At 39.7% G+C, this 14,085-nt stretch overlaps 1 protein-coding gene across 1 annotated transcript in view; it reads left to right on the top strand.

The window, feature by feature from the left end:
• The window catches only part of LOC111861392, a 548,679-nt gene that overhangs the window by 435,120 nt on the left and 99,474 nt on the right, over positions 1 to 14,085 (top strand). The window contains exon 4 of the mRNA XM_023845924.2: positions 3,869 to 4,002. Coding sequence (XP_023701692.1) covers positions 3,869 to 4,002 — 134 coding nt within the window. The remainder of the gene's footprint in view (positions 1 to 3,868; positions 4,003 to 14,085) is intronic.

The raw sequence follows: 14,085 nt of genomic DNA, 5'->3' as shown, positions 1-14,085 counted from the left end.
ATTTGGGCCTAGGCCTACCTCCATGAAACTCTCCGTTTCACTTCGGTTTACTAGATCTTACACATACGGTAGGACTCCTTGGGCGAGTGATCAGCTCGTCGCAAGGCCTCTACTTGTAGACAAACACAGAAAAACGCACACAAACATCCATGCCCTGAGTGGGATTCGAACCCACGACCCCGGCTTCCGAGGGAGCGAAGACAGTGCATGCCTTAGACCGCTCGGCTACAGTGACCGGCACCATCAAAGCATACTCGGACAAAATAAGAGACTAGTTGTAGAAATTAGCAACACACCAAATGTAAGAAGAAATTAATGGGACAGTGGCCGTTGATCTACCACAACCCGCAGATGACGAAGATTGAAACCATCACCATTCCTCTACAGGGCCTGTCAGAATGTCATCAGTGGATGACTTCTCTACTCAAGACACCTACTTGGAACAAATTTACTGATTCCTCCATATTATTGAGTATATGTTATAAATATATTATTAATTAAATATTAAAAAAGAATCATTTCCGCTTGGGTCAGCTATTTTTTTAATTCGCTCAGTGGGGGGGGTGGGGGTGGAATCCAACTCGGCATGGCGGCCACTGATTGGCCTATTGTAGTCTGCCCAGGGTGATTATGATGATGATGGAGAATTTTGTGGAATGAAGATTGGCAGGGGAAACTGAAGTACTCGGAGAGAACCAGCCCAGTGCCACTTTGTCCTCCACAAATCCCACTTGACCAGACCCGAAATCGAACCTGGGCCACCGAGGTGCGAAGCCAGCGACTAACCGCTTGAACTATGGCGCGGCCTTTGGTCAGCTTCCTATGTTATTTGTTATCATCACGGCGACGAGTGTTCAGATTGCAGGTCTCTGAGATGTGACGGGTTGTTTTTCGGTAGGTAGATACAAACATTCGGAGGAATATACTGTCTCCATTTTCAGGGTAAGTTGAAGATGGTGACGGATTCCTCCGAAAAGTTGTTGCGTATCTACAAAATACAAGTCATAGAGTCGCAGATTTCCATAATCTAAAAGGACGAATAACTTTCTGAATATCAAATTCGTTTTATTCAAACTTTCACTTAGCAAAAATTTCGAGAATAACAATTTTTCTTTATATCTCGCTGTCATATTTGGTCCTACGCATATATACTTCGTGGAAGATACATTTACTAAGATTGTTTGTAGGTTATAACGGTTAGCGATCGTATATTTCTGTGTTTATGTAGACGTCTCTTGATTATTATTTTCACTACTTCTGCTCAAAAATATACTTAAATTATTCAGACTTTTTCTGTTGTTGTGTAAGATTTGAGGCTTTCACGGCGGTGACTATGAAGAAATCAGTCTTCTGGGATTTGGCACCGTGTATATGTGGTTTTAACCGACGTTTCGGAGGAACGTATCGCCTCCATCTTCAGGGTAGAAGGAAAAATATATGACTGGTCTGCTTTTACCGGTTCTCACGGTCTCTTCGCTTTCGGATTTCTTATATTTTTCCTTCTACCCTGAAGATGGAGGCGATACGTTCCTCCGAAACGTCGGTTAAAACCACATATACACGGTGCCAAATCCCAGAAGACTGCTTTCTTTTTTGTTGTTGTTTAAGTAAAGCAACTAAGATACAACTTCGCCTCTCGAATGTTTTTTGAACTTACAATTAATCTTGAAATGAAATTGTAGCAGATAGCTGGAAATTTAATGTTCTAAATTCTGTTCCACTTGCTTGTTTTAATTTGGTGTAGAAACTACAGGCGCAGTCCCTATGCTGCTGCTGCTGGGTTGATCCCAACCAAGTAGCAGTGCAACTGTTCTCCTGCCTTGCGGCGAATCAAGTCTGCATTTGACGGCTTGTTTCGTCCGGGCTTGCTGATGTATGTTTTGTCTGAAATAGCACACAACTGTTTTATTGTAGGATGGCCAGCAATTACTGCCTTATGGAAACACGTTGTAGATTTTAATTTCAATGTTTTAATATGAAACGCTGTATGTGGGTTTTATTTTCCCTCTTGCTATTTTGAACACATCCGACGCTGTTCATTTAAACTAAAAAAAAATATTGAAATAAGCCATGTCTTTAATGTTGATATCACAGAACGACTGTAATTACATGAATCAAATGCGTTGTAATTGAAGAAACAGACTTGTCTGTAGGGACAGAGCGGATAGGGTGGCTATGATTGTTACAGTTTATATACTTCCACCATATTGCTTATATGTTTGTAGAAAAAATATCAGAACGAGAATACTTTCCACTCTAAGCACGAGAGACTCTCTTAAAAGTATTGACAGTTCTGATCCACTTTATTTGGAATTTGAAACAGTAAGTGACAGAATCCTAATCCTTTTTCTCTCGACGGCCAACGCGAACTGTTCCTTCCTTATATAGCATAGAATTCACATGTTAGAATGGTAACGTACACACAGCAGACAGTTAAGTGAAACCAAGCTTGGGGAGATTTTCAAATTGGGCCATATCAAAATGTTTCAATCACATATGAATAAAGGTAAAGTAAAGTTGTCCCTGCCGGTCACGGTAGCCGAGCGGTCTAAGGCATGTACTGTCTTCGCTCGCTTGGAAACCTGGATCGTGGGTTCGAATCCCACTCAGGGCATGGATGTTTAGTTTGTTTGTGTGCGTTTTTCTGTGTTTGTGTACAGGTAGAGGCCTTGAGACGAGCTGATCATCCGCCCAAGGAGTCATACCGAATGTGTAAGATCTAGAAAAATAGAAGTGAACGGAGAAGTTCATGGAGGTAGGCCTAGGCCCACTGGGGCTTAGTGCCAAGGAAAAAAATTGTCCCTTCATTTAAGTAATTAAGCACTACGTCATGAAAGCGTATGGGGGAGTAGATGTATAGATCCAAGCTTTCTTAACTTCGGCATTAGTTGGTGGTGAGTAGAAACCTTCACGCCTCTGCCGCTTTACACCCAAGAAATAGTCCCCGGTACCCATTCTTTAGGGAGTTGGGTGTGCCCTAGATCCGGTATCGACGACGTGGAGTAGAAAAAATTCTTGATCTTAACGGGACTCGAGCTCTCGTTTTTCAGTTGTATAGATCGTAGTCACTCGCTATGCCGACTGCGTTACTGTGCTATCGCCACTCGAACGTTCTATAAATGCAATATTTTAGCCTTATTTAGAGAGTAGTGTCTAACTTTTGCATAAATATAGAAGTTTTACTTGGTCTTAAATACCATAGTTTCAAGTTTATTTTCATGTTAATAGGATTTATAACAAATCTAATTTTGAAATTACCAAATCGCATTTATGACTCTGCATATATTTCATAATCGTTTCTAAGAGGCCCGTTTTATAATGAAGTCAGTGTTTTACACGACATTCCATGTATAGTAATATGATCTTCCACAGAATTCTCTTGTTTTAAATTACTTTGTATAGATTTGAGATTAATGGAAGTAATCAATTCTTTCAGAATAGAACACAACTGTTCAGTAGGTTCTCACAGGGGTGATTATGAAACGACATAATGCCATGTAGTCCGTTGAAAACTAGCCGAGGTTTCGGAGAAAAATATCGCCTGCATCTTCAGCGTTGAAGAATATGAAGAGCAAGAAACCAGCACGAAGCAGGCAGCAAGCAGACATGCTCTCCTGAAACCACAGCTAACTCTCAAGAGACTGAGCAAGTAAAACTCTTCGTGAAGTCTGACGGCCGTCGTTTCGAAGTTTCGCATTGAACATTGTCCTGAGAGATATTAATTGAATTTGTATGTTTATCACACATCCATCTCATTCACTTATGTCTACCAAACAAAATATTGTAATTAATACTCCCTCCTGGGTTTAACCACATAATATGGTTTTGAAATGACCATTGCTGAAATGGCGTTCGTTCTTGATTGCAGATCTACCTGAAGGAGATCCTAAACTGCAGGTAGAGAAGCGCCGCTACGCTGTAGGGGACACCCTGCGTGGCAACTGCTCCTCACCAGCGTCCAGTCCACCAACAAACCTCACCTGGATCATCAACGGAAAGAGGGTAAGTAAACTGAAAGTATCTGTAGCCTTGGCCGCACCATAGCTCAAGCCGTTAGTCGCTGGCTTCCCACTGCCGCGGCCCGGGTTCCATCCCAGGTCTGGTGAAGTGGGATTTGTGGTGGACAAAATGGGGCTGGGGCAGGTTTTCTCCGAGTACTTCGCTTACCCCTGCCAATCTTCATTCCACCGGTTGCCCCACAATCACCCTCACCTATCATCTGGGGCTGGTCCATTTCATCCCATACTATTTATCTTAAATCCATTTTAATATTATCCTCCCACCTTTATCTGAGTCTTCCTACTAGTTTTTTCTACTGGCTTACATATCATTATGTTAAGAATTTTCTCTGCTTTCCGATGACGTAAAATTATGTTTCTTTTCATGCTAACATAGCAATAATTTTTGAAAATATACATTGAAGAATTTTACTAAACATTGTCCAACATTCGATTTTCAGCCATACTAATTCATAATACATATTACTTTACATAGGATATACACGTAAGTACCTCTGTATTTACGAAAATTCCTTGTACAGTTTTACAGATTCTATTTAAATTCCATACAAGCGGCTTCCATCAAAATATGTTTTGCAAGTCCGATCTCACACACCTTTGTCGAAAATAAAGCCTAGTTTACACGATATCATAAATACATTTCACCTTGTATCCCATAAGTCTTTCCACGGATTTTATTAAAATTCGACTTACGAAAATTCCACCACATTGCATTGGGCAGTCCAAATTTTAATTCATATTTATCTTTAGAGCCTTGTTCGCTTAAGGCCGTAAATTAAACTTTCATGTACCTCCCTTTCACCCTATTATAGTTTTTGCTGAAATTCCAATTGCAAGACTCAGTAATTTACGTTTTAATGTAAGCTTGATGAATTTCAAAGAATTCCGCTGGTAGTTTTATATACTACGCTTACATTAAGCAGTATTATTTTTACAGTTTTATTATAATAAAATATGCTTATCGAATTAAATACTGCGATTCATTTGCTGTCAATAACCGATAACTTAAAATTCTTTTCATTGTTTGTTCCTTTTAACGAGAGCCGATGTTTTACCCTGATTAATTAAAGTTTAATGATAAGCTTAATAATTATGTGTAGGCCTTTTCTTGGATACTGTATTTGTCAGACGATAATTAATTTTAATACTTGATTCTATCGATTGTTGATTATATGTCAGTTGCATGTTTTTACATAAATTTTAAATGGAATTACATTTGCAGATTTATTAACGACATTAATGAGCCGATAAAAATAAAATTATTACATCAAAATTTTTTTTAACCAAAAGGATACAATTCAAATGGGTCCACTTCAATTTTCAACTGCTCAGTGAAACAACAGTGGCCGAGTTACGGCTATAAAATGCGATTATGTGTTGGGGATTATAGTTATAATCATACCGTACCAAGTTGTGTAACAGTCAACTTGTTATTCACGTTTGGCTATATCAAAAGCATATAAAACGTTCGATATATGGAAATTGCTTCACATTTGCCGAGTGGTTTTGATTACTGGAGCGCAGAAACAATTTACGGTGAAACGCATTTTTTCCCACATGCTCTCCTCACGCCTGTCGTAGTCAGCATAGTGTGCTGACCTGGAAATATGCATATGCACAGTTTTATAAAAACATATACACTGACAATACTGCTAGATATGTCCAACCTCTTCCGATATTTACACACTGCTTGCTCTCTAAATTAGCAAAAAGAGAAAGAAAGAACTCACCCCATTCTTCATGGCTTGTACTGTTCACCGAATATTATAATGGGGAGTATATCGCCAAGGAGGAAATTTTCGGGAATTGTAACATGCAAGAGAGGGATTAAAGATGTATGTGAGAGTTCGTCCAGAAAATCTGAAACTGAGAGATTAATTGGGAGTCCTAGGAATCGATGAGAGAATAATATTAAACTGTATCTCAAAGTTTTAGCTTTATGAACTGGCTTCAGTATGACTTGGAGAGAGCTCAGGGCAGACTTCTGTGAACATGGCAATGAACCTTCGAGATACTCAAGGTGCACATGTTTCCTTTTACATCTCAGCGGCTGTTAGCTCTTTGAGAACGACCCTTATGCTTGGAATTAGTCTCATATGTTATCTGAGTGTCGAAAGCCACTTCCTTGATCCTGGACTATAGAATTTCTAAGCTGTGTTGTATCCGCTGATGGGACAGGTTGACAGATCGAGCGGTTTCCTTGGGATTCAGTGAGGGGTGTCTAAGCACTGCAGCTGAAAGTTAACTAACACATTTATTGAAAATGATAGTTGTACGCAGTTAATGCAGAGAAACCATGTTGGTAAGAAATCGTCACCTGCCTAAGCAAGGGCAGTGGCCGACTTATAATAGGCGACAGATCTGCTCCACAATGGACAGAAGCTGCCTCGATATCAAAAAACATTTGATAATACCAGGAGCTGAGTATATACGAAAGTTTAGTAAGGGCGTTTCCTGTCTGGAAGCTTCTATTAGTTTCACACATTGCATCATCAGAAGAAGCTTCTAGAACATTCTATTGTTTACAGTATGGGATTCCATCTGAACGTTGCTTTATTCCTGAACTTTGACCTATGTTAACTAAATTTATAAGGTAAGAGTGTTCACAATTGGCTCTGCATTTTAAGTTTAGAACAAGATTTTTTCGGGTGGTAACATTGGCGAATGGCCAAGTTATAATCATTTAATATTTCCTATTGGTGCAATATTTTCCTCTGATTATATATATCAATAGCCATTTCTTTAATATATACCCTAATTCTTATATACGAGTATATACACAGAATATACATCACCTTATACAATAATTCATCATCTACAACATATCAGTCACTTTATACAATTCACCATATCAACACATAGAACTGCTCAATGTAATTATTTATGAGGATTGTATACCTCAGTGCTTACGATTACCATTTATCATCTATCATCTTTAGTTTCTTTCATACAACGTCTAGGAAACTGGATCTACCGTCAGGGAAGAAAGTTGTTACTCAGATGGGCCCATTAGAAAGATCTGTTATCCATCCGCTCAGTTATTAAACCTGATGTTGGATACAGATCAAGTTTCCGATAAGTTCTGTTTAAAAAATCTCAAGACAATGGACAGTCTCCAAAATAAGCATCATTTCTGACAAAACAGCCCTTATTGAGCTACAGCTTTCCTTAGAAAATTCTGTCAGATTTGTCTTAAATTAGGCCATCCGGTTTTCAATTATTTCGATTTTGCAACGGTTTTTCTTTACAGAGCAAAGTCGTCAGTCGTGGTCTAACCCAAAACCTGGAAGATCATGTCTTTTTATTTATGTCCTACAGTGATGGTGTGGTCCAGTTATAACCCCAGAAACCAGGTTCCTTTTCGTCGTATTCTGCGACTCTCAGGAATGCGGTGAAGGTATTCTAACCGGTCTCCACACAGGACGTCCAAAATAATACTCAGTTCGTGTTACATAATCTGCAGCGATATGGAAACTGAACTTGAAGTTTACCTCATATTAACATTCATGCTTCCATATCTTACACCTGCGTCAGTGAATATTTCTTACCTCAGAATAGGATTAGATCTACTAGAAAATGTGCAAATAACACTGCAACTTAAATCATGTATTTGTATGTTGCTGGTATTTAAATTCTATTGCATATAAAGCAAACTGTTCTTTATGATGTGTAGTTCTGTTTCCAGTCGCTTTTGTGGTCGGAAGTGAGCCCATTCTGCCGCAACTGTGGAGATCTTCCTTGTGGGTTCGGCGGTTGATTAGCTCCAACTGCCGTAAAGCCTACTGATTGCAAATTTCAGCTAAAATGCTATCCGGCTTAAAAATGCAAACCTCTGAAATTAATTTTAGCTCCTGTTACGAAGGCTGTGAAACATAATATTCAAATTTGTATCCTATTTCCATGCAAAATTAGCAAGCATATTTCTAACTGATGATTAAACATGACGTTTCGGATACCAGTGACCACAATAAAGTGATAAATATGTTAACACAACCAACTTGCAAATGTTATTTAATAATGTATATGAGCTCTCTGATCTTAATTAATTCATCTGTAGTTTTGGAAAGTTAACTATGAAATGTTTTAATCCTTTAGAAGGTGAAGATCAAATAAATCATATCTTGCGTTTCTTCTTACTTCCGGGAAACACGCTGCATATCAAAGAAAGCAGTGTTCTGGGACGTGGAGTCGTGTAGATATTGTGTTGATCGACGTTTCGGAGGAACGTGCTCCTCCATTTTCAGGGTAGAAGAAATAATAGATAAACTCCTCGAGCGAGGAACCAGCGCGAGCAGGTGCTCCCAGAAAACCTGTGAGCACCTACTCACACTTTCTCCTATTTTTCTTCTACCCTAAAGATGGAGGCGATACGTTGCTCCGAAACGTCTCTCAACACAATATCTACACGACGCCACATCCAAGAAGACTGCTTTCTTTATACTCACCGCCGTGAAAACCTCAAATCCTACAAACTTCATATCAATTGCAAAGATTAGCCCACAAATTATGTTTACGAAAATAATCGCCGCTCTTTTGGGAAGCCCATATGAATTATCTTGGTGAATGTCCTAGTTGCTTAAGTTGCATGATACGCATCTGAAATTCTCACGGTGGTGAATATTGTGGCTTATAGACCCGTTGCTAAGTAGGAAATCTGTAAAATCGGTCGATACTATGTAATGTCCTCAACATACACGCACCCAACAATAGATATATGGTGTTTTCTATGCGGCCCGCAACGCGACCGTTGCTATGCAACGTCGCGGTAAACATTCCTCTGCAACAGTAGGGACTGTTATCTGTGTGACTGGTGCGGAGGCTATATAACGACAGTTACAGACAGAACAGATTTCAGTTTTTAAGTGACAGTGATAAAGTGGAGATTTCACTTCTCCATGGAGTTACAGATTTTTCACAGTGTTTTTTAATTCGTGTGATACTTTAGTTCATGGAAGATGTTAACGATTGTATATCCAGTGAACTTCAAAACTTATTTCTCAATTTCTGTAAAATTATATAGACCTAACAGAAACGTGACGAGGATCTAGTTTGGAAGATCAGTCAATGAGTACTATTTATATTGGAAGTTACGTCCATAATATACTTGCCTCCTTTTCACAGTTGTTTCACACACGAATCTTATGCTCATACGGATTATATTCAAAATTTTGATTAATTCACAGTTCACATCCACGTAAAAATAAAAACTTTCCTCACAGGTGTCTGAATATTTTAAAAAATTAATATGATGATTTAAAATCGTTATAATTTTTCTTGATTTTTTTGCACATCGTAATTCATGTATTAGGATGATGACAGTCACGAACACATGACTCTAGCAAAACATAATAACAATAGATTACGACGTGACATCCTACCGTAGGCGGACATTTTATGTGTAGATGCTTGTGGGTACTTTTAACACACTGTGTTGACATATTCGTGAATTCACACAGTAGCCTATCCCGCAAGGATGAGAGGCCCAACCGACAGCTATGCAGCACAGTATCGAAATCTAATCACACAGAGGCAGTACACAAACAGAGGCTGCAGTGAAAAGCAAAATGCATAAGGTTTTAGTTATTGTACAGTAACAACTGGAGAGGCGATGAGAAACAAAACACCACACGACAATGTTACATGCAGGAGCATTCACGTTAGTTACCAGCAATGCTTTCGGTTACTGTCGTGTAGTGCGGTGTGATGGCCACGCCGGAGTTACACAGGGCCTATATCCAATGCAAACAATTTCCTCCCTCGCTCGACACACACAAATAAACAGTAAACCCCAGGTTCAACGTGATGATGGTTACAAGTAATGTGTTATTCCAATGCAAATTGGAACTTGAAAACGGAACGCAATTGGATGAAGTGTTGTGTCCATGGTGAATAGTGAGGGATGGCTCTGTGAGGAGGGAGATATTTTGCCTAATGGATTCCAGCATTGGTCGTGTTAACACAGGAGGACATCGGGGGGGGGGGAGAAACTGATGACCATCAGCCATGGAGGATGAGTTGATTCAAAGCAGTCAGGTTATGAATACACAGGAACGTCCTTCTATTCCACAAGTATTATAAAGGTCGCAGCATACCGTCATGGTACCGACATTACTGCAGATAAATTAACCATCTCCATGTTATTAAAAACTAAATAGCTCTGGAAACGCTGTCGTGGAACAGTTGATGCCCTATTACCGAAACTCGCTTCATATTGTTACAATCATGGCACGTAGCAAAATGTGCTGGTTCACCAGTGAGAAGAAATCTTTACGAGTAGGACCGTAGGATAGCAAAAAGTCTGTCTGCAGATTCAATCTGTTGGTTTATGATTCGCTCACAATTAGAACACAATTCACGGAGAGCTTTTGATTTTTATGTGGTCCAGTAAAATCTCAGAAGTTAATTTGTCATACTAAGGCACAAATATACCGGTCACGGTAGCAGAGCGGTCTAAGGCATGCACTGTCTTCGCTCCCTCGGAAGCCGGGATCGTGCGTTCGAACCCCACTCAGGGCATGGATGTTTGTGTGCGTTTTTCTGTGTTTGTCTATAAGTAGAGGCCTTGTGACGAGCTGATCACTCGCCCAAGGAGTCCTACCGCATGTGTAAGATCTAGAAAAACCGAAGTGAACGGAGAAGTTCATGGAGGTAGGCCTAGGCCCACTGGGGCTGTAATACCAAGAAAAAGAAAAGGCAGAAATATAACCTGTAACTACTTATAAGAAAGTCGTACCTGAAATGGAATATCAGTTTAGTCCCTGTTAGCAAGACGTATTGCTCGTGTAAACTCGCCCTTCTTGGGAACATGTCTGTCTCTCTTTCCAAAAAAAAAAAAGAATTTGGATCATTGATGTCACTACATCTGTCCGTGCCATAGCTCAGGCCGTTAGTCGCCGGATTCCCACAGCGGATGCCGGGTTCGAGCCCAGGTCAAGTCATTTGGGATTTGTGATGGACAAAGTGGCACTAGGGCAGGTTCTCTCAGAGTACTTCGGTTTCCGCAGCAAATTTTCATCCCACCGACTGCTCCACATTCATTATGTCATTCGGGGCTGGTACAATAGGCCAATTAGTGGCCGACGTAGTAAGTGGACTCAGTCTCAACACACCCCAAGAAACTAAATATAAACTACCATAACATACGTGTATGTATATATATATATACTCGTATATAATTTGTGTTACTTTCTTATGAACGATAAAAGGGTATCCCTTAAAATAAACGTAAATTGTAATTGTTAATATTTCCTTGAGTAAACTGCTGAAATCGAACCTGCCCGAAAACTTAGCTCGCGGAAAAGGACACGTATTTTTATCTTTCTTATTTACTTAGAGAGCTAGGCCATTGAAAGCCAGTTATGTATATTTATAGCATAAATCCGTCACTTATAATTCATTTAATGTATGCTTGAATCTTATATATTCATAAGACATATAAATAAGTGTTAAAACTGCTGTTAAGACGTATGTAATATTCGAAAAATTTTGGAACTTAGCTTATAGATAATATGACATATGTACCGTTTCTATAATAATAGAAGAATGTCCGTAAACATTCTCACGACAAAGAATACAGGCAACAATACAATTGCAGTTTCTATGCGACGGTCGGTGGACGTGACAACATTATAAGGGAAGCGAAGCAAACACACGGAACAAAAGGATGTCTGTTGCCAGGAATCGAAACTGTAAGCAAGCATCTTTAACAAAAGAAGACGGTGTTTCCCCTGGGGTCCGTGCAGAAGAGTTATCTTGAAGACAATCGGCGCTACGAATCAGACATGGGAAGTTCGTAGTAGAAGAAGAATTAGAAGTCGGCGTGTGAGGACTTAATGTGTGATTCGAAGACTTTATGTGTGCTGTGGTGCAGTGACATCTGGAGTGTGACAGTTATATTAAGTTCCTGTGTTAAAATCCGTAGCCAGGAAACAGATATGGAAAACTTTTCAGAAGAATAGTTATTGTTTAGATCTGTTACCTAGCAACGACTAAGCAGATATTTATGTATCATAATTAGAATAATCTTTGAAGTGTTACAATTAATTGTAGTTACGGCTTGTAAGTGGTCAATAAAATCAATTATCAATCCGAACCCTGCCTATAGTCACTGATACACTTGACAATATTTTCATGAGAGTGACTATGAATGCTGAATCATGATTCATGCCTCTGTCCTCAGAAAAGAGTCGCCATGCTGAAAATTTCCGATGGTATCTAGTGTGGTGGAGTGAATGTGAATAAGTGTTTAGGATGTTATGTTCCCACAGAGGCAGTTCTTTCGAGTTATGGCTTCTTTATAAAGCATTGTAGTCCGCTGAAAATTGACCGACATATCGGAGGAACATATGGCTTCTGCTTACAGATGCATATCTACACGTATTAATCTAGAGCTAATCACACTGCAGTACACAATACGGCATTTAGCCATACATAAATATTCCGTGTATTTCATAACATTACATAATATTTTAGGGTCTTCACACTGAATCTATAATGGTTGGTGAGATTTATAGTTTTAATTGAATGGTTTTATATTTGTATGATCGTCAGTATTTAAGATAACATGAATTTCAGAAATCATGCAGTGAACTGGCTCTGTTCTACAGACATGAGGTATGATGTCTCATATTCCGAAAGAATTTCACTGACCTTTCAGAGAAACATGGATCTTCCATCATCAGGGTTGAAGGGCACGCTGATCAAGCAACCTGCAGAAAGGAAGAATCAGTCAGGCTAAGCAGCGCCAGAAAGTATTGGCTCGGTTACAGGCCTGAAATTGAGACATGAAGAAGCAGTTGGAGCCAAGAGAAAATTTGCTAGCATGAAGCTATAAGTGACCAGAAAACGAGGAAGAAGATGTAAGAAGATGCTGGATGACCTTGGGGACAGAAGAGGGTATTTTCATTTGCAGGAGAAAGCTCTTGATCGCATCAAGTGGAGGAACTGTTTTGGAAGAGACTGTGGACCTGTCATCTTGACAGATTACAGATGAATGAATGAATGAATGAATGGAGCTGAAAGCAGTACATTCCTCCGAAATGCCGATGAACTTCTACACGGCGTAATATATTCATTGTCACCACTGTGAGAATCTGAAATCCTACATGGATTACCTTGTACAGGTATAGAACAAAATTAATTCCGTCCGACAAATTCTAATGTAGCCCACAATTGTCATGTTTCGTCGAAATCAGTATAGTATATCTGCGTTCGGAGGTGAAACATATGCACACCCACTGTGGGACAGTTATCACCTCACGATTATGCCCCAATTTTACAGAATTCATAACGAAAACGAATGAAATGGAAGTTGGTGGTCCATGGATGGACATCACGTTACAGTGCGAGCTACTCCCTCGTGTGAGGATATCCCCCCCCCTCCTCCATGGTTCATACCACTCGTTAAGCTGCCGACCTTCATCTTCATCTTGACTGTCATTCTGTCATCAAGCGAGACGGAAATCCTGCTCTGTGGGTGCTACTGTATAAAATGAAGATTCCACCTTCGCTTCTGCAAAGCTGGCAGATGCCAGGGAGTGCAAAGTCCACATTGAAGGCATTGCCACGGAAACATACTTAAAGATACCTTGATGAATACGTAAAAAAAAAACAGAGACATCCCTGTAACAGCCTTGGAGGCCCATAGGGTTGTGAGATGTTGAGGGTCCCACATTTTCTACACTATCGGCTCATAGATGGCTGCAAGGTTGTCAGACCTACGCGCCGGCCGCCCTTTACCGCCAAGAATATTCCTGGTACTCATTTCTGTTGGAAGCTGAGTCGGCCCCAGGGCCATATTGCGGCGGGAAGGATTAGGTCAATTGAAAAAAATCTAATGACCTCATCGGGACTTGAACCCGTGACTTTCCGGCTTGTAGCATAGTGCCTCAACCAACTACGCTATCGCGAATATGTACTTATAACAATTCATTTTCATTCATTTGAACAATTTAGAGCTTTTCTTTTAATTCCCTCTGTTTCGTGAGTACAAATTTATGAATAAAAATGAGGATATCTCTCTTGAATACTGATAAACTTAGGGAACAATGATTTCCATTCGGCGATT

The sequence above is a fragment of the Cryptotermes secundus genome, unplaced genomic scaffold, assembly GCF_002891405.2.
Source record: "Cryptotermes secundus unplaced genomic scaffold, Csec_1.0 scaffold16, whole genome shotgun sequence".
In the NCBI taxonomy this organism is placed as follows: Eukaryota; Metazoa; Arthropoda; class Insecta; order Blattodea; family Kalotermitidae; genus Cryptotermes; species Cryptotermes secundus.
This window is presented reverse-complemented; position numbering and strand designations above follow the sequence as displayed.